The sequence below is a fragment of the Ambystoma mexicanum genome, chromosome 8, assembly GCF_040938575.1.
Source record: "Ambystoma mexicanum isolate Mex_15411 chromosome 8, UKY_AmexF1_1, whole genome shotgun sequence".
Classification (NCBI taxonomy): Eukaryota; Metazoa; Chordata; class Amphibia; order Caudata; family Ambystomatidae; genus Ambystoma; species Ambystoma mexicanum.
The window spans coordinates 1,181,461,838-1,181,485,413 of NC_090929.1; the positions used below are offsets into that span (position 1 = coordinate 1,181,461,838).

Sequence of the window (23,576 nt, forward strand, 5' to 3'; positions counted from 1 at the left end):
TAGAAACCAACAATTTAATTGGTACTAGACAATCTGGATTTAGACCTAAGCATGGGACAGAAACAGCCCTATTAGATCTCAAAACTCAAATTGAGGATTTAAAAGACAATGGCAAACTGGCCCTGCTACTACTTCTTGACCTCTCGGGAGCTTTTGATTTTGTCAATCAGCAAATCCTCTGCCGCCATTTGAAATCAGCTGCCCACTTCTCAGAAAAAGCCACTAACTGGATCAGTTCCTTCCTGGACAACAGACACATGAGATTATTTTCACCTACCTCATCCGCAGATCCAACCCTGGTGCCGTGTGGAGTGCCACAAGGTTCTTGTGTTTCACCTACACTCTACAATGTATTCACCAAACCATTGTTTGATGTACTTGATTATCTGGGTGTCACCTACACCAACTACGCTGATGACACCCAGATACTCATTCCCATCACTGGTGACTACATGGCCGATTCCAAAGCCTTGAATGACATCTATCAAGTCATCCAAGCGTGGATGGCCCAACATGAGCTCTGTCTCAACGATGACAAGACAGAGCTTCTCATCCTGGGTACCCAACAGAGACTGAACAAACTTGACCCATCTTTCAAGACCTTCAATATTGATGGCAACTCCATCAAACTGTCTAATGGCACCAAAACTCTAGGAATCTATCTCGATTCTACGCTCTCCCTCAATAGACAAACTAATGCGGTTGTCGCTGCCTCTGCTTATACATGCAAGCTCATTACAGCCTGCTGCCCTTTCCTCTCAACACAGAATTGCATTACTCTGGCCAGGACACTGGTTATGTCTAAACTTGATTACTGTAATGCACTTTATCAAGGGACTAACCAACGCAACCTCAACAAACTCCAGGTCACTCAAAATAATGCTATTAGAGCAGCCCTCAACATCCCCAGATCTGCACACATTTCTGAAACAAGGAAGAGTCTACACTGGCTTTCAGTTGCCCAAAGGATATCACTGAAATCCCTTGCACTCACACACAAATGTGTAAACAATCAGGCCCCCATCTACCTAGCCTCTCGATTCTCTCAGTACGCACCTACCCGGTCACTCAGATCAGCCCAAGCACATTGTCTGACCATCCCCAGATACAAACTTCAGAAAGCCGGGGGTGTAAGTTTCCCAGTTCTAGCTTCTAAACTATGGAACTCACTTCCACTCACCATCAGATCCTTATCTTCTCCAACTTTATTCAAACAAAAAGCCAAGCTATGGCTATCCTCCACACTTGACTAACTGCCATTTAACCATCTACTTTACATCTGTCTTCTTACTCCTGACAACAACCACCTGTTTATTGCACTGCCATGTACCTTATTTATCCTGCTCATTTTGTACCTCGACCTTGGCACTACAGTCATGTATACTGCCTGAATTCTAATGTAACTGTAACCATTGCCCTATGTGTACCTTGTTGTTCTAAGATAGCGCCCGGATGCCTTCGGGCCTGGAGCGCTATATAAATAAATAAAATACAAATACAAATTCATCCTGTAAGTATTCTACCATAACTTGTAATACCTTTCTCTGCATTTCTGGTGTATACTGACTAAACTTATAATGCACTTCAATTGGGGAAATGGAAACATCTGTAATACATCTAAGCGCATCTCGCCTACAAATTCGCATCTCTTCACTAACAGGTTTCAACGGCGGAAAAAAACGTTGCTGGACATACGACATATGCGGTTTATCTTTTTTCATTAATTCTTTATGCAATCGATCAAGTTCTCGCTTAAACACAAATATTCGGCCTATATGTTCTCGTACTTTCGTTGCATTATCTCGCAAATCCGAAAGGACAACCAAATTACGCAATTCTTGGGGTACCACTGTGTCGGTCAAATCACTCCATATTTTCACAAGATAATTCCCCATGCATTCTAATAATACCTGCTATTCACCAAGGCTTCTATGATCAGATATGGAACTTTGTACAGCCACTTCATCATCACCAGCAACATACGTTTCTGCCCATTCTTTCAGTTCTTCTTTCCTTCTTCTGCTAATCGTACTACGAGTCTGTCTAATACTTCCTTGCGCAGGCCCCATCTCTATTGAACTGCCTGCTAAAGCAGCTAACTCATGCTCTGGAGGCGGCGGAGTAAATGGTGTCACGAGCACAGGGGGGGAGGAACTGCTTACTGCTGGTGCAGATGGAATAACTGGAATGGGAGGTACATAAGGAGGAGGTGCAACTGGGTCAGTACTTCGATGTTCATTTCTTCGCTCATTCAATATTTTGTTTATTAGTTTGTCTGATGTATGCAAATCTTGCGATGGATATATTTTCTGTACATCTAATTGGAAAGCCCTATCCATGTTCCTAATGGCTTCTGTCTGCTGATACTGATCATGCTCCAGCGCTTTCTCTACATTCGTTTTATGTCTGCGCGCGTGTTTCTCCCTACTTCTCAAACGAAGATTAGCTTCCTTCCTCCAGTCTCTTACAACGTCGAACACTGCTGGTCGGGCCTTTTTGCGTAGCAATACTGATTCTAGGTGTTCTATACATGCTAATTCAAAACTCCCATTATTAGGCCACTGAAGGTCTGATACATGTCTGGTCTGCCTATGCCAAATCACCTTAAATACTATTGTCCCTATACCAAACTTGATATACATTTCATGTGCCGGCGACCCTTCGGGTGGCGCGACCAGTTTCCAAAGATTGTCTACCGCAGTGAAAAGATCTCACTAAACAGGAAGACAATTTCCCAGGCATGGTTAATTCTTACCCTTTTATTAACCTGGGCGTTTGATCTTGCAAGAGCAACACTCAACCAATATCACGATGTTTAAGAATCGTGGCACGAATCACCTGATCAACCAATTTGTCACTCAGGACGCAATTCGTCAGTATACAGACGCAACCAAGAATCATTGTGACTGCGTGTCTGGCTCAATCTGCCTCGTTCCAGGACCCTCACCTTGATGCTCTCTGGGCGCTGCTCATCGATCAGGGATCGGCTGTGTACAGATCTGCGGAGTTTCTCATCACTTCTACAGGGGCGCCCCGAACACCTTCCGATCCCGGCTCGACGGCTTTGTCCTCGACTCATTTTTGCCTTCTTCGAGGTTTGTTTTCAAACAAGTCTGGTTTATTTCAAAGTATTCTCAGTTGGCCGACCGGGTCTCAACGCCCCACGACGTGTGTTCTCAGACCTCGTGAGATGTGGGAGAGCGAGCGAGCAGCGCTCAAGCAGCAATATATATTCATTAGACATAATCTTTGTTAAGGCAATTCGATCCGCCCACATACATGTCATACAGGCTAGGTTTCAGTGATTCACAATTATGACAATTATGACACGTTATGACAAGTCTTCATTCAGTCTAAAGATGGTTATTCTAGCAAAGGCAGCAGAAACAGCTTTCTGTTATGGGAACATGGAGCTCTGGCTCGGCAAGGATATCATGTTCTTAGCAGGGAAACATTCCTTACTACGTTATCTGTGTGTCTCGGTTCGTGAGGTAAGGGTCAGATAGTTCTCGCTGAAGAAAATACCACTCTCCACGAAGGAGCACCGCTAGGAGAATATAATTCATGTTTTAACTGCCTTTTACAACAGCGTTTGCAAGACAAGCCGGCACCTGGATTACTGATTAGATGCGGCTTCTGCTCAACTTCAAACACTTAGTGAGAGAGAAAAACAATGTATTTCTGCACAGTTTGAAATTCCTGTCTGTGTTAGTATTTCAGCATTCAGGCCGTGGCCTCGCACTCTGTGTGAGTTCGAAGCATATAATACATTTTGGAAAGCGTTTTGACAGGATGGAAAAAAGCAAATGGCCGACATTTCACAAAATGGACGCCCTCTGGTTACATTGACGATTCTAGGATTGCGATGTTTGTCACATGATGCAATTGGTTTCTGGCCAACAACTATACATACTATAGGGTCGTTTCTGGTCTAGCATCATGGCCTCTTGAAAAATCTCTACAGCTGAGAAGATTCCAAAATGTAACCTCTGATATCGGAACAGTCCTTCATGGGTGGTGAATGTTATCACTCTTGAGCTCCAGTTGATGGTACCCCTGTATCAAATCAAGTTTGGAGAACATTTGTGCATTGTTAAGTTGCACGATCATGTCCTCATGCAAGGGCCCGGGTGTCTCTCCCTCTGGAAAGCGGTATTCGCCATCCTCATGTCGACACACAGGCGCAGCCTCCCGCCCTCTTTTGGCATGATGACCAGGGGTGAGACCCACGGCGTGGGCCCCGTGGCGGGCTCTATGATGCTGTCGGAAAGTAGCTGGTCGAGCTCTCTGGAGACAGCCTCTTAAAGATGGAACCCAACACTCCTGGGGTGTTGTGGGACCAGTCTCACAGATGGGTCTATGTGGAGCCTGATCGGTGGTCTTTTTAGTCTTCCCAAACCCGTACCCAGTTGAGGGAATTTCTCTATTATGCCACATTTGGTGATGAGGCCTTGGGTATCACCGGTTGTGATGGCTCAAACAGTGCCCCGGCACCTCTGATTCACTTCAGGCATGAGGCTGTGTAGTAGCTGAGGAGGCATCGTCCTTTTGTGGGACATCGGATGACGTGTATGGTTGTGTCAGTCTGTCGTCCTCTGAGGAGGAGCCGGCGCTTGAAATGGTCAACGGTCTGCAGGGGTTTTGGGTGCGCCCCACTGAAAGATTCTGGAGTGGATCATTTCCAGCACTGGTTCATCAGGGATTCTCAGGTACTTTTGCTCCCCCATGATGTTCACGGTGGCGCAAGAGTCTACCAGAAAGTGAAAAAGGCAGTTGCCCATCTTGACTAGGAACCGCAGAGCTTCCTTTGCCTCCTCGCTGTCCTGGATAAGGTTGACATATTCATCCTGTGCTCCCAGGTCGTAATATGAGGTGCCTGGGTTGGGCATGGCCGTGTACTGACTTTCTTCCGCTGGGGGGGTTCGTCGTACTCGTCTGCCAAGTGAGACGGCTGTTCGTGGTACCCATAGGCTTGTGGATAGTCTGGATAGTGGTATTCATCAACGGCACGGACATATAGCCGTTGATTGGGCTGGTAGAACCTCTGTTGAAAATATTGAGGTTGTGGTGGTCGTTTCAGCATCCTAGTAGGCACCTGGGGACTCAGGATAGGAAACAGCCTCCCTTCCCTGCAGACAGATGGGAAGTGGCCCTCTCTCCCACAGTTGGCACATCTTTGTGACAGCGCAGGATAGGAGCCTGAGTGGGGGAACGCGATGCCGCATCGGTAGCACTGTCTCTGTTGTCTGGGTGGTTGCATGTTGGGTTGCCTCTAAGGAGTGACTCCCCTCTCTCCCTACCGTTGGACTGGCTGTTGAGCTGCAGCAATGCGTTCAGTCGTGTCGTGCTTTAGTGCTGGTGCGTCAGCCATTGAAGCAGCCTGGGCATCTATGCTTTTGTTAGGCAGAATTATATGCAGTACCCTTTGGGAACACCACACACAATTAACACTACAAGTGGCAGTACAAATTCACCTTTGGTACAAGCCTGTACCACACAGTTAAAGTGGTAGCGATGGCTGAGCACCCAGACTTATCTCAAGAGTAAGTGAGCAGCATCTAATAGTTACACAAAGGACAGCAATTACTATGATTCAGGCAAACACTGACTCAGGGTTTTCAAGTAAAAGAATATACATTTATTTCACTCTTCAGTTGTATAACATTTCAATATACTAAGCAGTTTAAAAATCACATTCTTAATACACCACACCACTTCCCTTAAATTCCAGACAAGTTAAGCTCACAAAATGAAGTGGGAGCAAAATGGCACTCCAGCAATTTAAAAGGGAGGGAAAGACAGAAGTTAACAGAAATTGAATCACACCAACAGGTAAGTACTCAGGGCAATCGAACAAGAGAGACTACAATGATAAAATTAGATAGAAAAAGGCTTAGGGCCAAAGACAATGGTTCAAAAGTCTTTTGCTCAAGATAATACAATTCAGTGTAGTTCGCAGTAAAGTTTGTGGCACGGTTTCTGGACAAGGTTGGTTGGTAGAAAAGTTAGTTCAAAGAGAAGGACAAGCCCTCGGATTGGAGAAAGATTTCAAACACTTTCACCGCGGCTGAACGAAACAAACAACCAGATTTGCACAGTACCTTAAAACAGAGAGGGAGCTGTAGCTGAGGCAAAAGTTCCTGGTAGTTCCTGCAGGCTCACGGTTCCTGAAGCGACTGTCAGACTGATCAGAAGTAGGAAGACTGGAGGGTCCTGCACTACCCAGGGAAGAAACCAGCAGCAAAGCAAAGCAATGAATAAAAGGTGCGCTCCTTAAAACCCAAGCAGGGTCCGACCTTCCTGGCTACCGGCCCACTGTTGCTCTGTACAGCGAATTCGACCAGATGAGGGGTCCTGGCTTGCAGTTTGGGTGAACTGGTTGGTCCCACCAGCTCAAGGGAAGAAGTTTCCTGGAGGATCTTCTCTGTCGTCGGATTCTGAAGATTCACTGTGCAGTTTAGTCATGGTAGGGGTCCTCTTCCGTCAGTTCCCCGTAGGTTCTTTCGTTCCAGTGGCGACTCTGCTCTTCCAGTCCCAGAGACCTGCTTTTTTACCAGTTTTCCCCCATTCATACAGCCTGGCTGTCAATCACAGAGCAGGGTGACTGTCCTGGCAAGGACAGTCGCGCAGCCAATTGAACAGGAGTGCAACTTGGGTTACCAAGGGAACCCATGGCAGGGGTCCTAAAACCCCTCCCTCACATCCTGCCTACCGAGACTCTCAGGCGCCTAAAGGAGGGCTTCTGTGTGGAAGCCCGCGAAAAGGCGATGAACAAAGGGACCAAACCTGGTTTGGCGCGCAGAGTAAAACATGAGTAAGAAATGTACAAAAAGAAATGGTGAATAAACCCAGCCCGAACCGTAATAAAATATATATGGTCAAGCGGGTTTATGTTTGAGGCTAATATAATACCCTAAAACATTACCATGGTTATTTATGATAACTGTGGTATAAAAAATAGGGTAGATACCACTGCCACCAGCCAAGTCTTAGTGTAAAGGGAGCGAAGGGATAGGAATTAACCCTTTCCAATACTCCACGGAAGATGGGGCGTACTGGGTCTGTGGTAAAAGTGGCTAAATAAAGTTAATGGCAACTTTACCTGTTCTGAGGGACAGTAGTCAACCCCAGAAAATGGAGTCGGTGGGAAGTCTAAAAGACAACCCTGTGTTACTGCACCGAAGGTGCTGTGTAACACACATGGAAGAATATGGTGCCATGGAGTAGGTGAGGCTCCAGTGCCCAAGATCACACAAAAAGTAGAAATACACATAGCAAAACACATTGTAAGAGTGGGAAAAAGGCTCACACTCTTACCTGGTGAGAAAAATTAATCCTAGAAATCCAGCAAAGCTGCTGAGGGACTCAGTAGGTAAGGGAAATCAACCATTTATGAGAATTCTCCCTAACAGCTTTCTAAGATTCTTGCAAGTTCACTGACTTCTGGGATCGTGACGGGCTTTTTCAGTAGTTGTTTCTTAAGCGTGGTTGATAGGCAGCCCTCAATGATGCGCAGGCGTATAGCCTCGTCCAGTGAAAAAGCATCAAACTGGCAGTGAGCCCCTTTGACCCTCAGGCGGGTAATCTACTCGTCAACAGTCTCCTGTGGCTTCTGCGTGCATTGATTGAATAGGTATCTCTGTTGAGCTCAATAATAAGTAGCCTGTCGAGTGCGGCGATCAGGGAGGCGAAATCAGGTTGGTCGGCCGTTGGGATGGTTTCGACAATAGTTTTCACCTCCCCCCTACCAGATTAAGAAAGACGTCATGTAGGTGAGGTGAGTCGCCTTCCCCGACCCTCTGAAGAAGTGGTAGAAGTTCTCCATCCATTCGGTCCACCGAGGATCCTTGTTTGCTTGTGGCGTTGCAGAAAATGGAAGGGGCATGTGTAGCTGTACGGATTTCATGCTGCGGGGGGTGGTGAGGCTGGTTTGCCCATGTTGGCAGTAGGTGCCCTTTACGATGATCGTGAGGTAGGCGATGGCCCACCTACTCACTAGCTGTGGGTCCGGCGGTTAGCAAATATCCCAGGGCACCGCTCTGACATGGCACACAGGAGAAGCCAGAACCAAGAAGAAAGGGATCCAGAAGTATACTGAGGGCGTGTCCAGTAGGCCCACAGGGTGTCTATGGGCATGTGCAGTGATGTGAGGCAAATAAGGAGGAGTAAAGTCTGGAGGGCACAGCTGCTCACCGTCTGTTTGCTCCTCTCCAGCAGGAGTGTAGATGGTCCGGTTTCGTTGCTGCAGGCAGGCATTGTGGGGGGCACCGCCCGATACCAACCGCGAGCGCGCTCCTGCACCATGGTGCAATCGTCGGCCCACAGGGCCGCTGCAATTTCGGCGCTGGTTGTCGCCCTCCAGCAGGTCCTCTCAGGGTGATGGGTGGGGTGGACTGCACCCAGAGCAGGATCTCGTGTGGGCCGGGGCCCGTCACCAGAAGGATGTGATGCAGCGGGTCTCGCCGTCACTGGTGCGCCAGGCAGCTCTGTTGCGAAGGAGGAAGCGGCCCGGTGGGATCACCGGCCGCATGTATTGGAGGACGCGTGGTGGATTCACCCGCAGAAGGACTCCGGCTCGCAAGGAGAAAGCCTCATAGCCAGATGTAGCCCGGACTGGGCTTGGATATACACAGGATGGACGCAGAGCCGGAGGGATAAGAAAACACAACTATCTTTATTTAACTGCAACAGGAACTTGCATCCTCACGCCAACACTCCTCCCTCCAGTCCTTTGTCGTCGGACACACCCCTCTCCCCAACAGGCGTGCGCCTTAAAGGTACAGGGGGCTATAACAGCTAGGAGTCCCAGAAAGCAAGATACAAAAACAGGATTTGTTAAGAAACTCCTGAATGGAATGGGGCGTGTTTTCACTCTTTCCTAAATAAATGATGTTTGTTATTTTGGAAACTTGTGACTGTCTGCATTTTCAAGGCCTTTATATTGCCTTGTGATATATGACATGATCTCAAAATAAGGAGGTGCAATGAAGTTTCAAAAGAGAACAATACCTGGTCAATTTGCAGACAATTTTAGTAGCACACCAAGCAAGCTAAATTGTTATGTGATACTAAAATAACAGCTGGCATGAGTTAATCGAGGTTCCTCACAGATAAATGCAGCACGTACATTAATCCACCGAGCTACAGTACAGATTTCGCTTTGATGTCTATAAATTATAGTGTATCATGCTGTATATTCAAAAACAGCATTTTCCTAATTAAAGTGCATGTCTAAATTTGTCCGTGTTCTCATATGTACAATATTACAATGCGTTTCCATACGTGTACTTGTATTTTCATACCTGTATAACTGTTTGTACTCACCATTAATAGTATTAGCACTAAGTAACATATGGCCACTGTTTCACTATGTTCCCCCTCTCTACATCCACGCCCCATTTCTACTTCAACGATATATCAAACGCCAAAACTGTTGGCTTTGTCATTGCTTGTCATTTTATATAGGCTATTATCAGTTGATCGTGGTCCTAGCACCATGCACCAAACAGACAAGAGAAAGCTGAACATCGTGGCAGCTTTATTTGTTTTGTTTGTTTGTTTTGTTTATTTATTTATAGCGCGCGCCAGACCCGAAGGTATCTGGGCGTGTGTGTAAGAATGCTTCAAGTTTACAGGTTACAGTTACACATTTCAAAAGTGGTTAATAGATACATTGGTGACGGGGAAAAAAGATGACACTACGGTTTGTACACAGGGTAATATACAGTTTGAGCACATAGTAAAATACAGAATTATATACACAAGTAATTGTACAGATAAATGAATCTTATTAGAACAGTTCAAACGAATGTATACGGTTTGTCCGTGGCACAATTGTTTGCGGCCGAATTGACCATGGTCAATTCGGCTGCAAAGCCAAATTTTGCCGTGGCCAATTCCGCCAACACTCAAACCCCCCACTGACCCCCATACACACTCACCCCCACCCCCTACTTACCTTTTCGCCATCTGCTTTGTTTCTTTTTATTTTTTTTGTCCCCGCCTCCAGATCTCCGGAAGTGAGGGACATCCCCGCTACCCTCAAAGGCCTTAACTACCAAACATGGCTAGCGGGGGACACCCCCGTTACCCATGTTTGGTAGTGATTACCCAAATTGGTTGTACCGTTCAAACACAAAATGTACAGAACATAGTAGTACAACAATTACAGAGCACATGATAACAATTAGAAACTGAAGGATATGGACGGGCAATGTTGAACAATGTGAGTGTGTAACATAAACCTTGCTTCTGGATTTTTCATTTGTGGTTTACTGAACTTCTAGAGAGGGAATATACTGGCCTTGGTTGGATTTCACACCAGGGAGTACAGCCTGCTTGTGAAAAGTTCTAGTTTTGGCTATTGGGTGGAGCTGTAAGTGCTGCCTATTAGCTAACACTATTGGCTTGGGAAGTGACGATAGAAGAAATATGTGATGTGAGGAGGGATACACAGCCTGTGGGTGCTGTTTGGACCATCTTACCCTCCCACTGACTGCCCGTCGCCATGCTGGTTCATTTAGACATTCCCGCCGACTTCTGCCACACACCTCCCAAAACACCCCACCTCTGGATCTTTTTAAACTAGCTGTAAGCTTTTAAGGGTATGCCAATCCAAGCAGTCTACTGAAAGCTAATAGCTTAATCAAAGCTGAAAACCAGGTTCTGGTGTAAAAAAATTGTCTTCCCCGACTGCGTCTTCAGTCACTTACTTATTGAGCAATGTGTCCTTGCATCTGTCTTGTACTGATTTTCTGTTAAAAACAATCATTGGGAAAAATGGTATTTTTAGCTCTATTATAGGCAGTAGATAGGTTGCCATTCATGCCATAATATGTCCAGGTACTAACACCACTGACCAACGGTTGGCATCTTATTCCCAGGGAGCATTTTTAAGACACTGCCTGGAAAATGCCTATCGCATATCTGCACAAAAGCCAGAACTGTTGTCTTTGCCAACACTTGTTTATATAATGCAACCGTTCATGAACCTGATGCACGGCTTGTGCAGGTCCAATGAGGTTCTTGCAATATTGTGGGATGTGGTCAAAATAGGAACTGTTTGGTGGAAAACGGCCTTGAGATGTATTTGGTTGCCATATTCCCTGTTGCCGAGCATCCCTTGAGTACAAATATTGTTGCCAGACCCCACCCCCAGAAGCCATATGTGCTTATGTTTCCTATTAAATGAAGTCACTGTTGTCCATTTTTTATGAAGGGCTATGCACTCCCCTTGGACCTCCTTCGAGCCCCCCTAGGGGGGCCAGCCCCCCAGTTCGAAGACATCTGACTTAAATGGACTTCAACAGTTGTAGAGTGAAAGCAAGGATTTATTTTTTTTCCCCAGAAGAAATTGTCTTAAGCTAACTTTGGTCCTGTCCGACAGCAAATAATGTATATGGTTGTTTGTTGGGGCCTAATAAAAGAAGGGACAGTCACGTTGTGTTGGGTTTAATTTCAAGTAATTGGATGAGGTCCATTATTGGTTGAGGTTAAGGCATGATTTCAGGCAGTGGATACTGTGTGCCAATGACACTTTGGCATACCCGTTGGTGTTGTCAGCATGTTGGTGGAGAGTGATGTTTTTTCTTCTAGAAGTGCTCCAAATTGTTCCAGGTATACATTGGAGAGTGGATGGAATTTTGGGGGACAACCTATGTTACAACGAGATGGAGGTATCGCCATCTGTATGTCATGCTATTGTCGTGCCAGAAAAGTGGAAACAATTTGAGCATTCTAGCTGGACCCCATATGACTGGAGTGGGTGAAGAAAAGGGTCTGTGGTCTGCCGCATTTGATAAGAGAATCAGGGGGCACCGTCCAATACCAGTGTTACTCCCTTCACTACAGAAGGAGAAAGGTTATAGCGGGTGAAGTGTCCCTCATGATAGTAAAATATATTGAAAAAAGGATTACCGTGAATCAAATTAATTAGAAATGTTTGAGTGAGAAAAATAACTTTCGGTTTTCACTCTGCTGAACATTTCTGATAACCTGCTTCCTCCCTCCCCCTTACTTACCGGTGGCCAGCACACCTTGAATACCGTTCATACACACTGTGTGCACGTTTTGTTGAGAGGGATAAAACAAATCCTGTCAATGAGCATTGTCATATTTTGTTTGTGAATCTGGTAACCTGGAAACCTGTACTCTGTATGGACATACCATTCACTGTAGTTTGTTAGGGCAGTTTTAATGCTTTTCGTCTCTGTCATCAAAAGAACATGGGTTACCATCTTGTTTGCTAACCCTGCCTACTGGGTGATGCCCAATACCCAGGAGCTGGTTTTAGCTCTTGCTCATCAAATTTTAATTTCACACCACATCAAAATTAGATCAATGTGGGTGATGCGCCAACCCAGAAACTTCTAAAATAGAGTGTTGTGTGACACTTATGCCAGTCTAGCTCACTTTTGCCGAAAGACAACTTAGCCGAATTCGGTTTTGCCACATTTGTTTGGCACATTTTTTACCACAAACAGATATATGGTAAACTGGAGTAAAGTATAATGGGGATGAGGGTGGGTGGTGTAAGAGAGGGTGCAGGGGGTCTCCCCCCGCTGTTATTGTTAAATAAAATAGGCAAATTCGCCAAAGGAATTCTGCGAAGTTGCCATTCGGACAATAAATGTGGCAAACCTTCATAGAATCCTTACGCCAGGTTGGTATCACTATCTCGCCTCACAGATGAGAGAGGAAGGTGTGCAATATTGGGCTAACTTCTGCACAAAGCCAATTAAAGAAACTAATGTTCACCAGGCGCTCCAGGTCAGTTAAGTTAATGGGGAGAGAGAGAAAAATTCAATACAGCTTTACTGCTTACAGCTTCGGAAGTAGTTTCACTGTGAGTGCACACGAAAGCGACTTAAATCTATTTTATAATCGGCACAGTAGCTCAAACTTGTAACAGTCAGCCCAACGGTGGACTTCATACATTTCTAAATAAATATGATCTGCGGTGCCCCACTAAATTCTACTCCACGATTAGCTTGGGTTTGAGCTTTCAAGGGCCTCTTTTACACCGCCATCCCATTTCTGAAAAGTACAAAGGAAGGTAAATGCATCCCACTCAAGATTTAATTTTAGAGTGCTGTTTTCTGTAATTGTTGAGCATCTTTGTGTACTCTAAAGGCAGAGAAACCTTACCGTTGATTGTCTTTTCATACAGAACACCTGTACACATGCTCTGTAATTGACTTATTTCATGCAGTAATAGTTGTATTGTAGTATATTAAGCAAATGTTTCTTCACACGAACAGAATTGTGTTTATATGGAACTGTAAGTGACTGCACACAGAAATGTACAACACCTCAACACATGCTAGGTGTTGTGAATGCAGTTCATATCTATGTACATGTCATGATTTCGCATGGGATCGGCTGGGCTTATATACCCTGAAAATTGGGAAATATTATTGGAAACATTCATTGAAAACAAAGAAAATATTATATAATTATAGATGGGTTGCTCTCTCAATTGTGGGATATATTCTCCCCTGAATGGTTCCAAGTGACATCGAGAACGACGGCAGACAATGATTCAGAGTTGACAACAGCCCATCTGTAACTTCATGTTGTGTAGTCCCACCCCCACATTCCTTTTCCACCAAATGCATCATCCGCATGGACCAGCATTGGGGGAGGTGGAGAGGAGAAGCCGCAGGGGACTTCTTCAACACAAAGCTTCCTCCCCCCCTTTAAAAAGGAAAGACACAATCCTTGTCATCCTCCTTCACCTCACTTGTGTGCTTCCCTCCTCATTCCTGAACAGGAAAAACTATGTAGGCTCCCTGCTCATAACAAAGCATCAAATCCTGGGCCTTATTCCCCCCTTCCAAGGGCTGGAACAGGGGGTAATGGCCCGGTGGCTGCGTTATCCGTCCTCGCTTCGGTCGGGCCGATAACTTGGGCTGCCGGGCCGTTACCCACGTTCCAGCCCTTGGAACGGGGGTTTAACGCTATATTAGTATCAGGTTTACAGCTCCAATTAAGTCATTGGGCCTCATTACAAGTTTGGAGGTAGCCATGCCGTTTTTAGCGGCATGGCTACCTCCAAACTCGGGCCCGGGTCCCGCAAAAGGGGACTTACCGGGCCATTCTGACCTTGGAGGGCCCGGTAATTCCCTTTTGCGGGACCCGGTACATCCCCATTCCCAGGGAGGATGCTAACAACGGGCCCGTTGTTACCATCCTGGTCTGCTAGCGGGTCCCGCTCTGCACGTCTGGTCTGGCCAGGTGTGCAAAGCGGGACCCTCTGCAGACCTCGTAATGTGGCGGCCCGGAATGAACGGTGCCGGTCCCTTAACGGCCCCGTTCATTCTGCGGCCGCCAGCCTCGTAATGAGGCTCATTAACTCACAGAAGACTGCAGTGAAAAAACACTAGCAGGCACTTCAGAGCACCAAGTTTGATTATAGGGCTTGAAAAAACTAGCTAGAGGTCTGAGGAGAATGTGTTTTGGGCGGGAGGGGCAGGAAGTGGGTGGGTAAATAACCAAACAACACCTACAAACTTTGTGTACCGCCTCCTATGCCAATTCTCCCTAGCTTTACTCTGGTGCAATAGTTTCAGCATATATAGCCAAAAGTAAAACTCTCTACACATACCATCATACTTTATGTTAGGCAATATTGTATGCAGCACCAGCCTTGACCTTGTGACAATAGTTAACCCAACGTTTGATATAAGCATGTACTACACACGTTGGTAGCGTAACTGAGAAGGCAGGCACATCTCAAGAGGGGTCAATGTGAGCTGTAACTTTGTAACATAGAGTTTCACAGTGACAGTTGTCCAAATAAACACTTTCTCTCAAGGTTTCTTGATTAAATAATTATTTATGAATTTAACAGTCAGTTATATAAGCCTTCTTCAGAAGGGAGAAAATCACATGTAACTTTTAAGGATACTTCAAAACACACTCTTAGTTTCTCTAAATCAGATGATACCCATTGGGGATGACACACAGACACTACCTACACCCTCAGGTGACTTAAATAGCTAGGACACTGTGGACATTGATTTATCACTGGTACATTTAGAGCAATACTGAGTTTGGTGTAAAGGTTATTTATAGGCATAAAACATAGGTTAACACAATACTTCATAAACAGGTAAGTACTTTTCAAAACCCTCCAATGCAAAGTAAATTAACCCTTTCCTGGAGGAAAGGTAAAGGCACAGAGTCAGAGGTAGAAGAGTATTTCAGGGGGCCAGGCAAGTCAATGTGAGTTGAGCAAAGTCTAGGGAAGCTGAAGATCTTCTGGTAGGTACATCAAAGTCTTGCACAAAGTTTTAAAAAGAGTTTGTAGAGATAAAGAACACTTGAAAAACCACAAGCTGCAAGGCTTGTGAAGGGCAAAGATGCAAGCAACTCTGCAAGGCAACCAAGACAAGTCTCAACTGAGAACTAGCAAGGCTACACAACAAGAGGTAAGTCCTCTTAGGTTTACAGTTCCTTTGGTATGAAGAAAACTGGATCCAGCTGCACTTTTGTTCTTGGAGGTCTGCAGTTCCTGTGTTCCTGGGCCTCAGTCGTGGGGACAAGAGGGAGGATGTCTAGAGACTCTGGCAAAACGAAATGGACGGTCGGTGGCAGCAATGGGCAAACTTCAATTCAGCGGCACTTCGCGGTGTCAATTCCTCGGGTCTTAGCAAATAGCACCACTGCAGACTCTTGGCTGTCGAGATGGCCTTTCCTTGCATCTCGGATCCAGCACTCTGTTGAGGTGGCTCAGGCTCAGTCAGTCCTGTTTCCTGGGAGTCCGGAGGATCTTCCTGGTGCTCTTGGCCAACTTAAAAGTGATACACTTGAATCTGGTGTTCCTTTCCCTGGCAATCGGATCCTGCAGCAGCAGTGGAAGTACAGCCAGCTCCAAGAGGATGTCCAGACGAGTTCACTTTGGAGTTGATTGGTCCCACCAACTCAAGGGGAGAAGTCGTCCTTTCGGGGCTTCTCTAGTCGAGGCGAATTCGGAGCTTCAGCACAGCAGCAGGGCTTCACCGGGCAAACCAACGGTCCAGGAGTTGCAGCCGGCATCTCTTCCAAGTTCTTCTTCGGATTCCTTTGTTCCAGTGGTCGACTCTACCTTCCAAGCAAAAAGCCTCACCTTCCAGGACAGCCAGCCAATCACCTAAGAGTGCATTCCTGTCTCCTAGGGGACTAAGCAACCCCTGCCAGACAGTCTGGAGCCAGAGGTGGGCTTCACTAGTGAATCCTGCCAAAGACAAAATGAACAAAGGGACCAAACCTGGTTTGGCGCGGAGAGTAAATCTCAAGAAGGACCTTTCCAGCAGGAAATGGCGAAAAAAGAAGACCGGGACCATTTTGACTAAATGGAAACCCATGGGTGCTTTACCAAGGCTGCAATTGCAGCCCTCGGTAAAAACACACAATGGTAGTCAAAAGTAAACCACTGCCACCAGCCATTAATTGTAGAAAGGGTAACATACAAATGTTACATGAGAAACTAGACAAAGGGGATACTAAGTAACCCCTCCAGCATCCTATGGTAAGATAGTGTGTGCTGGGTCTAGAAAAGTTACAATTTGTAAGTAAAGTCAATTTCACTTTACTGCTCTTGGAAACAGGGGTTTTACCAAGAGAGGGTATTTAAACCTTTTGGGAAATATAAGAGACTTCCCTGTGCCACTGCACTTAAGGTGCTTTGTGTCACAATGGGCCTCATTACACGGTAGGTGGTAACCATGGCGCTATTAGCACCATGGTTGCCGCCGGTATTTTACCGTGTCCGCCTTGGTGGATGGCGGAATTACCGCCCTACTCCAAGGTGAGTGGGGGCGGTAATTCTCCATTCACCAAGGCCCTTCCCCATTCCCATTTGTGCCCCCATAGGGCATAATGGGAATGGGGAAGGCGCTAATTATGGTACCGCAAATTGCGGTACCGTAATTAGCACCAAGGTCCCTTTGGTAAAACCAGCCGTTAAAGTCGGGTCCCGCAAGGGGAACTCGTAGTAAGGCGGTAAGGGTTAACCTTCCGTGTAATGAGGCCCCATGTAAAGATGATGCCTATGGAGTTGGTCAGACTCCAAAGTCAAAAGAAACACAGGGTTCAGATTAAAGAAAAATACATGAGAGAGTGGGACAAAGTTAGACATTAAAGTCCTAAAGTCCAACAAAAAGAGATGGGGTCTCTAAGGTAGAAGAGAATTAGCACATTTCTGATAAATCTCCCTAACACTTTATAATTAAACTTCTGCCAAACTGGTGAAGCAACGTAACTATCTGCTACTATGACAGGACCCATCAAGCTCTGTTTTGAGAAAATGACATGTAAATAAAGTTACATACGTTTGCATGCAGCGCCTTCTGAATCTTGCCTTACCTCATGTTTTCTGCTCTTTTCGTCCACTCAGACTCCAATAGACAGTCTCCTCCTCTGCTACCAGTAGACTGCCCGGGCTGTGTGCTCAGGCTCTTACAGAAACCACTTTTATAAACCTATCTCCAGTGTCATGTGTCTTGAGAAGGGCGGACTGAAGTGAATGGAAACCAGAAAATGAAACTCAGGCACAGAAAGCAAATCCCTGCAGCCGCAGTCCCCGGGAAACGAAACTCACGGAACTGGACATGATCATGAAAACAATGACCTCGCACAGAGGCGAGCCTATCTATTTGTAAGAGTTCCAGTTAATGTTGTACATCTTTTTTTTTTTTTAGTGCTGCGTGATTTGTGGCTACGGATCTTTCCTGGCATGGAAATTTGAAAGTGTTATTTGTATTGTTTCCAAAAGTCTTCCTCATAACCGGTGCTGAAGTTTTCAGAGGAGTGAGTTGATGGCTCGCCGACCTTTACGATAATGATATTTATCTGTAGGGAAACGATCTTTGTCTTTATCTAGTTGTATATAGTGTCACTTTTTGGGGGGGGTAGGGAAGGCACCGGAGTCTTCAATTATGGCTCGTTATTTTGCATTTCACATTGGTGCCATAAAAGTCCACACAATATCACTTCCCTGTTGCTCAATGAAACAACCCTATAGTCCTGCTACTTTCCCCCCAAATGCAATGCGCGCTATTCCATACGGTCTCATTCGCTCCCCCAAACTGCCTACCTCTGCCCCAATCTACTTTTTTTGGTAACGTTAGTGGCGGATAGTATTTTAACACATAACAGAAAAAATAAAACTGCAGGATCATTACAGATGCAGGACACTCACAGGGTCGGACTGGGACAAGAGATAGGCCCGGACACCCAAAAAAAGTGGCCCACCCCTCGCCTCAAAAAGTGACCCACCCCTCGCCTAATCAAAAGTAGCCCTCAAACCATCATCCGTGAATCGCGTCAATTCACGACTTTATAGAAAATGCTACTTATGGAGGGTTCATGTGACTGTTGCATGTTATGTTTTGTGTAAACACTTGAAAAAGTGATAACATTCCTTTTGTTCTTTTTTTAAAAAACATCATCATCACATAGCTTAATACTTATTTTGCAGAACCAAACTCAAAGCATGTCTACTCATTGCCACCAGTAATGAAAATAGAGTTGCATTTAATAAGCAGTACTATGTACTGGAACAACTCCTATCTTGTATGTAATAAAACATTGACCTTTCTTAACATCCCCAGTGTGAAGGGTTCATTCCCGTTGCTCATGCATAATGTGACAAGACCAGACTAAGAAAAGCGAATGAAGCTAGCTGAAATTACTAATGCTGGTACTGTGCCATCAAATGGGAACTGGACCTGTTCGGAATTCTTGTTGGCTGCACGCACCTGATTTACGTGCACTGAGCCACCCGCTGGCTGCACTTTTGAGTTACCTGCACTTCTCCCTCCACCCCTTGCTCAGAACTTCTACCCTTCCACCTCCCTGCACTTGCGCGATCTGAATATCACAGGGCCTATTAACATCATTGTTTTGTCCTCCCTCAGTTTCCCCCTCCTTGTCTTGTCGCACCTAGAAACACTTATAAATGCCATATCATGTGTTATCATCATATCATGTTGAGACTCCATCAGTAATCAGTCCCTGTCAATATCAGCAACCCTACCTTTGGCTCTCCAGTGGTTTTGGACTGCAACTCCCATCACCCAAAGGCCATTTAGACAATGGTGAGGGATTATGGGAGCCATTGTCAAAAATATCTGGGGAGCCACAGGTTACAACCCCCCTGCCTCTGGGTGCCACGGATGTAGGACTGGGCTTCAATTCCTCTGGGAATAGTATGTATATGCACCTCACTGTGCATTATTCTAAACAGCACATATGATCTGCTACTGTTCCCATCCCCCACACTCACTGGGTCTGGGATGGAACTTTTTTTTGTTAGCTAATAGCTAATATACATGGCATGAAGAATTTCTGAAAAATCGGCATGTTTTATCAGTGGCAGTTGGGCAGCAATCTAAGACTGCAGGCCCTCGTGAGTCCGTACTGTGTATTACTACTGTATGAATGTCATGTGGAAATCAAAAGCAGTCAGAGCACACATCCGCAAACCTAGTCACTGGGGAGCGGAGCTGTCTCGCAGTCTCCTAGGTTACACCCAACTAGTACCAACCAGGCTCTCTGTGCAATTATTTGCCCAGCCCAGGATGAGGATCACAAGACTGCACTGCACTGTAATGCATCCCAGTACATAACTCCCTGAATGTCAGCCCATACCTTGCAAAAACAACCTCTTATTGACTGGCATCAAATCCGGCTTCCACCACCCACGAGTGACTCCATAATCGAACGAACGTTACGCTACTTGTGCAAATCGCCCCGAAACAGGAGGCTATTCTAACAACATGCTGCTTGAGTGCCCCACAGGTGCTGAACCAGTGAAACAGCACTTGTCAGGACTGTGATGCAGGTGGGCACTTCAATAACACATTCAAGAGTGCCACAGTGCTTGCGCCAAAACAATATTGTGCTGCAATTTGAGCGTCGTAATGCCGCATATTTTAGAGTGTGCCGTGTAAGAAGGGCTGACTGAGCTGTGAAGTGAGTGCAGTAGTGTTGCACATATAGGAGTCCCCCATATGCACTCTCGACAAGTGTTATGCTGCAATATAGGCACTGCAATGGCGCATACAGAGGAGTGCCCTATAGGTCTCTTGCCTGGCGTAGTTTAGCAGCGTATAGGGTGCAGAACCAAAATGTCATGGTTTTCATCCACGTTGTAACGTGACGTGAGCCCGGCCCTGTGCCCAGGGCTCGTGCAATGTCACAGAGTGCGCCACCATGTGAACACTTCAATAAAGGGCCGAGCGGCTTCCCGCTCAGCATGCATTTGCCACCAGACTCCTACCTCCTCACATTACTTCACCAGCACCATACTGGGGGTAGAGAGCGCTTGCCCTGCAGAGCCCTTCAGCAGCAGGGTCCGGACACCCCGAGCCCCACAGCAATCCCTTGGGAAAGACAGATAAGGTGTAGAGGTGTAGAGGAAAAACAACCTAGTACTCCCACATTATGCACACTGGAGGTATAAGGGTACATTGTTTATAAATGCTGAGAAAAAGAAATGCTACACCGGTACAGATTGATTTATAGTAAACCTGAGGCCATCACTCTGTGGCACCACTACAGAAGTAATAAAGTGGAGATGGATGGAACAGATGTTCACAGTCTTGTCATATTCACATTCGGAAGTATCGAGGGTGGGGAAAGAGGGTAAGAGTCAAGCAGGCACAGGCCCAAAACAAGACTGTGTGCCAGGGGACCCAAGAGACCCATATTGCATATTTATAAATAAAACCAACTGAATACTCACACACAGTACACCAGCTTATTATCTCTGTGTAGTTTGGTTGAAAATAAAGTAATTGCCTCTCTCTTAGTAATTACAGGGCACCTGCAAGCCCCTTACATTGCAGGTGGAGGCACAATTTACAATGGTAAATTACCTCCGCTCTGCTCCACTCAGATAACATATTTCATCTCTGGGGATGTTGTGTTCCCTCCTCCATTAGCAGAAGGTTAGTGCCCTGAAGCCCCCCCACCCCTGGCATGGAAGTCCTTTGTATCAGCAGCAACCTTTAAACACATGTCCTGCACTATCCCCCATTCAGACCTCTATACGAGGCCTCCTGTAGACCCATTGCAATACGCCTCTACAAGGCCCCATATGAACACTCTGCATTACACCCTTATCTCCCTCTACAAACGCTGATCAATCCACTCTCTCTCTCTATACTCCTCCCGTAGGGAAACGTACTGAGTAACACGGGTTAAACATGACAGTAGTAGAGGGATTTGTGGCTGGCTGCATCTGGCATGGCATGTCTTACCTCGGGTCCAGTGTGTGTGTCCAGTTAGAAGAGCTTCGGTCTCCAGTCGAGTCTTACCCTGAGCCTGGGTCAGCTCTCAGGACAGGTGGTCAGTCTGCTGCTGCTGCTGTGTTGTGTTGTCAGTCCGTGACCCACTGACCGTGACTGGGCTGGCTGCTGCCTGCTGCCTGCTGCCGGTGTCACTGTGGCCAAGCCCAAAATCATCATGCCCAGGGTTTGGAGGAGGCCCAACTCTATCCTCTCTCTCAGAGAGTCATGTCACTGCGGCGACGCTGAGTCTGCGCGCACGGCCTGAGCTGCACCCCCATTCCCAGGGCCCTGCCCAGCCCCCCAGGCACAAGTAACAAGTTGCTTTCAACTTTACAAAGGAGGGCAACACATTTGTTGCTGCTACTTCCTGCAAAGTTGAAAGCAACATGTTTCGATAAGGTGCCGGGAGGCACTTCAGAGCGAGCCGGGGGTGGCCCGGGCCCGAGGCGAGCACTCATCACCAGTGTAGTGATTGCACGGCCGCCACGGCGGCGCGGCCCTCTGAGCTGAGGGCGGGCTGAGCAGCAGCTCTGAGCCTCTAATCATGCACATAATGCATGATGAATGCAGATGCATTAATGCATGCATGCATGCAAATGATTTATCAAAGCAAGGTAACAAGTGTTACCTTGCTTTGATGAATAATTATGCAATGCTGTACAGGCACAGCGTGACAGCCCTGCCCGCCCCCCTGTTGCAGAGTGCGCCATGGTGCTTCCTCTGACAGCTGTGAGGCAGCCGCCAGAGGCGAGGCGACTCGCAGAAACAGCAGGGAGAGGCCCAGGGCCCTGCTCTGAGCTCTCGCTGACTCGCTCAGAGTATTTAATAATTACATTAATAAAAATTTAAAAAAAAAAAAAAATGCTGCAGGGCTCAAAAAACCGGCCCAGGTCCGGCTCAAAAAACCAGCCCAGGTCCTCAGATCGTATCGGCCAGTGGCCGATGGGCCGAGGCCGCCAGTCCGAGCCTGGACACTCATGTATTAGAGCGCTAACGAGACGCTCTGGCGAAAAATACATGCAAACCTCCCAATTTGCATATAGATTGCACCAACAGAAGTGATTTCACAGAAAAGCACATTGCAAGTAGCATCATCAGTCTTTGATACTTGGAGGCACTATGGAAGTGGATTTAGAATAAGTTGTCACAAGTAAGCCAAGTAGCAAATAACATTGTGGTGCAAAATACCTAAATTACACTATTATTATATATGGAGCAACTCTGTAGTCATTAGGCTTTTTTTCATAATAGCATGATATATTAACATAAGCTATGAAGTAAATCAGAATCATTTACAGAGCTACAGATAAGACACAGTGATATTAAGGGGCCGATTCATGGAACAAACGTGCGCCGAAAATCTTTGCGCAAGCATGCGCAAGCGGAAAAAACAGGTGCACACGCACGTGTGCGATTCATGGAAGTCCCTGCGCGTGTTCACCGCGGGATGTGCGCCAAACCCGTGCATGGCGCACAAGTCACTGCAACATCCCGAAAGGCGTACGCAACGCGCACAGTGAAAGCGCACAACCTCAGCCTATACACCAGAAAGTGGGCGGGACACGGGGCGTAACGCGCGGAATGGGGAACAACGCGCGAAAATAAGGGCGTAACTGGGGATGTACTGCAGGGAAGCAGACGGAATGCCCACACGCACTCGAACCACACGTATTCATGGAATCGAATAGGGCAAAGCCACGCACAGCCAAAGACACGCGCAAGCTGAAACACGAAGGCAGGCGGTAGAGTCCCAACGCACCAAAAAGTGGCGCTGGGGAAGTTACACACGCGATTGAGCAGGGTACGTGTATTTCGGGTGTTTGCGTGAAGTTTTTCACGCGATCGGGCCTGGGGGAGCGGGCTATGTGTATTTCAGGGGTTCGCGTGAACTTTTTTACGCGATCGGGCCTGGGGGAGCGGGCTACGTGTATTTCAGGGGTTCGCGTGAACTTTTTCACACGATCGGGCCTGGGGGAGCGGGCTACGTGTATTGCAGGGGTTCGCGTGAAGTTTTTCACGCGATCGGGCCTGGGGGAGCGGGCTACGTGTATTGCAGGGGTTCGCGTGAACTTCTTCACGCGATCGGGCCAGGGGGAGCGGGCCACGTGTATTTCAGGGGTTCGCGTGAACTTTTTCACGCGATCGGGCCTGGGGGAGCGGGCCACGTGTATTGCAGGGGTTCGCGTGAACTTTTTCACGCGATCGGGCCTGGGGGAGCGGGCTACGTGTATTTCAGGGGTTCGCGTGAACTTTTTCACGCGATCGGGCCTGGGGGAGCGGGCTACGTGTATTGCAGGGGTT

The 23,576-nt window shown here is 46.8% G+C and overlaps 1 protein-coding gene across 1 annotated transcript in view; it reads right to left on the minus strand.

The window, feature by feature from the left end:
• LOC138472861 (interferon-induced protein with tetratricopeptide repeats 5-like) overlaps positions 1–17,495 on the minus strand; it is a 163,388-nt gene extending 145,893 nt beyond the window's left edge. The window contains exon 1 of the mRNA XM_069611248.1: positions 17,347–17,495. Coding sequence (XP_069467349.1) covers positions 17,347–17,351 — 5 coding nt within the window. The 5' untranslated portion in view covers positions 17,352–17,495. The remainder of the gene's footprint in view (positions 1–17,346) is intronic.
• Between the last annotated feature and the right edge of the window lie 6,081 nt (positions 17,496–23,576).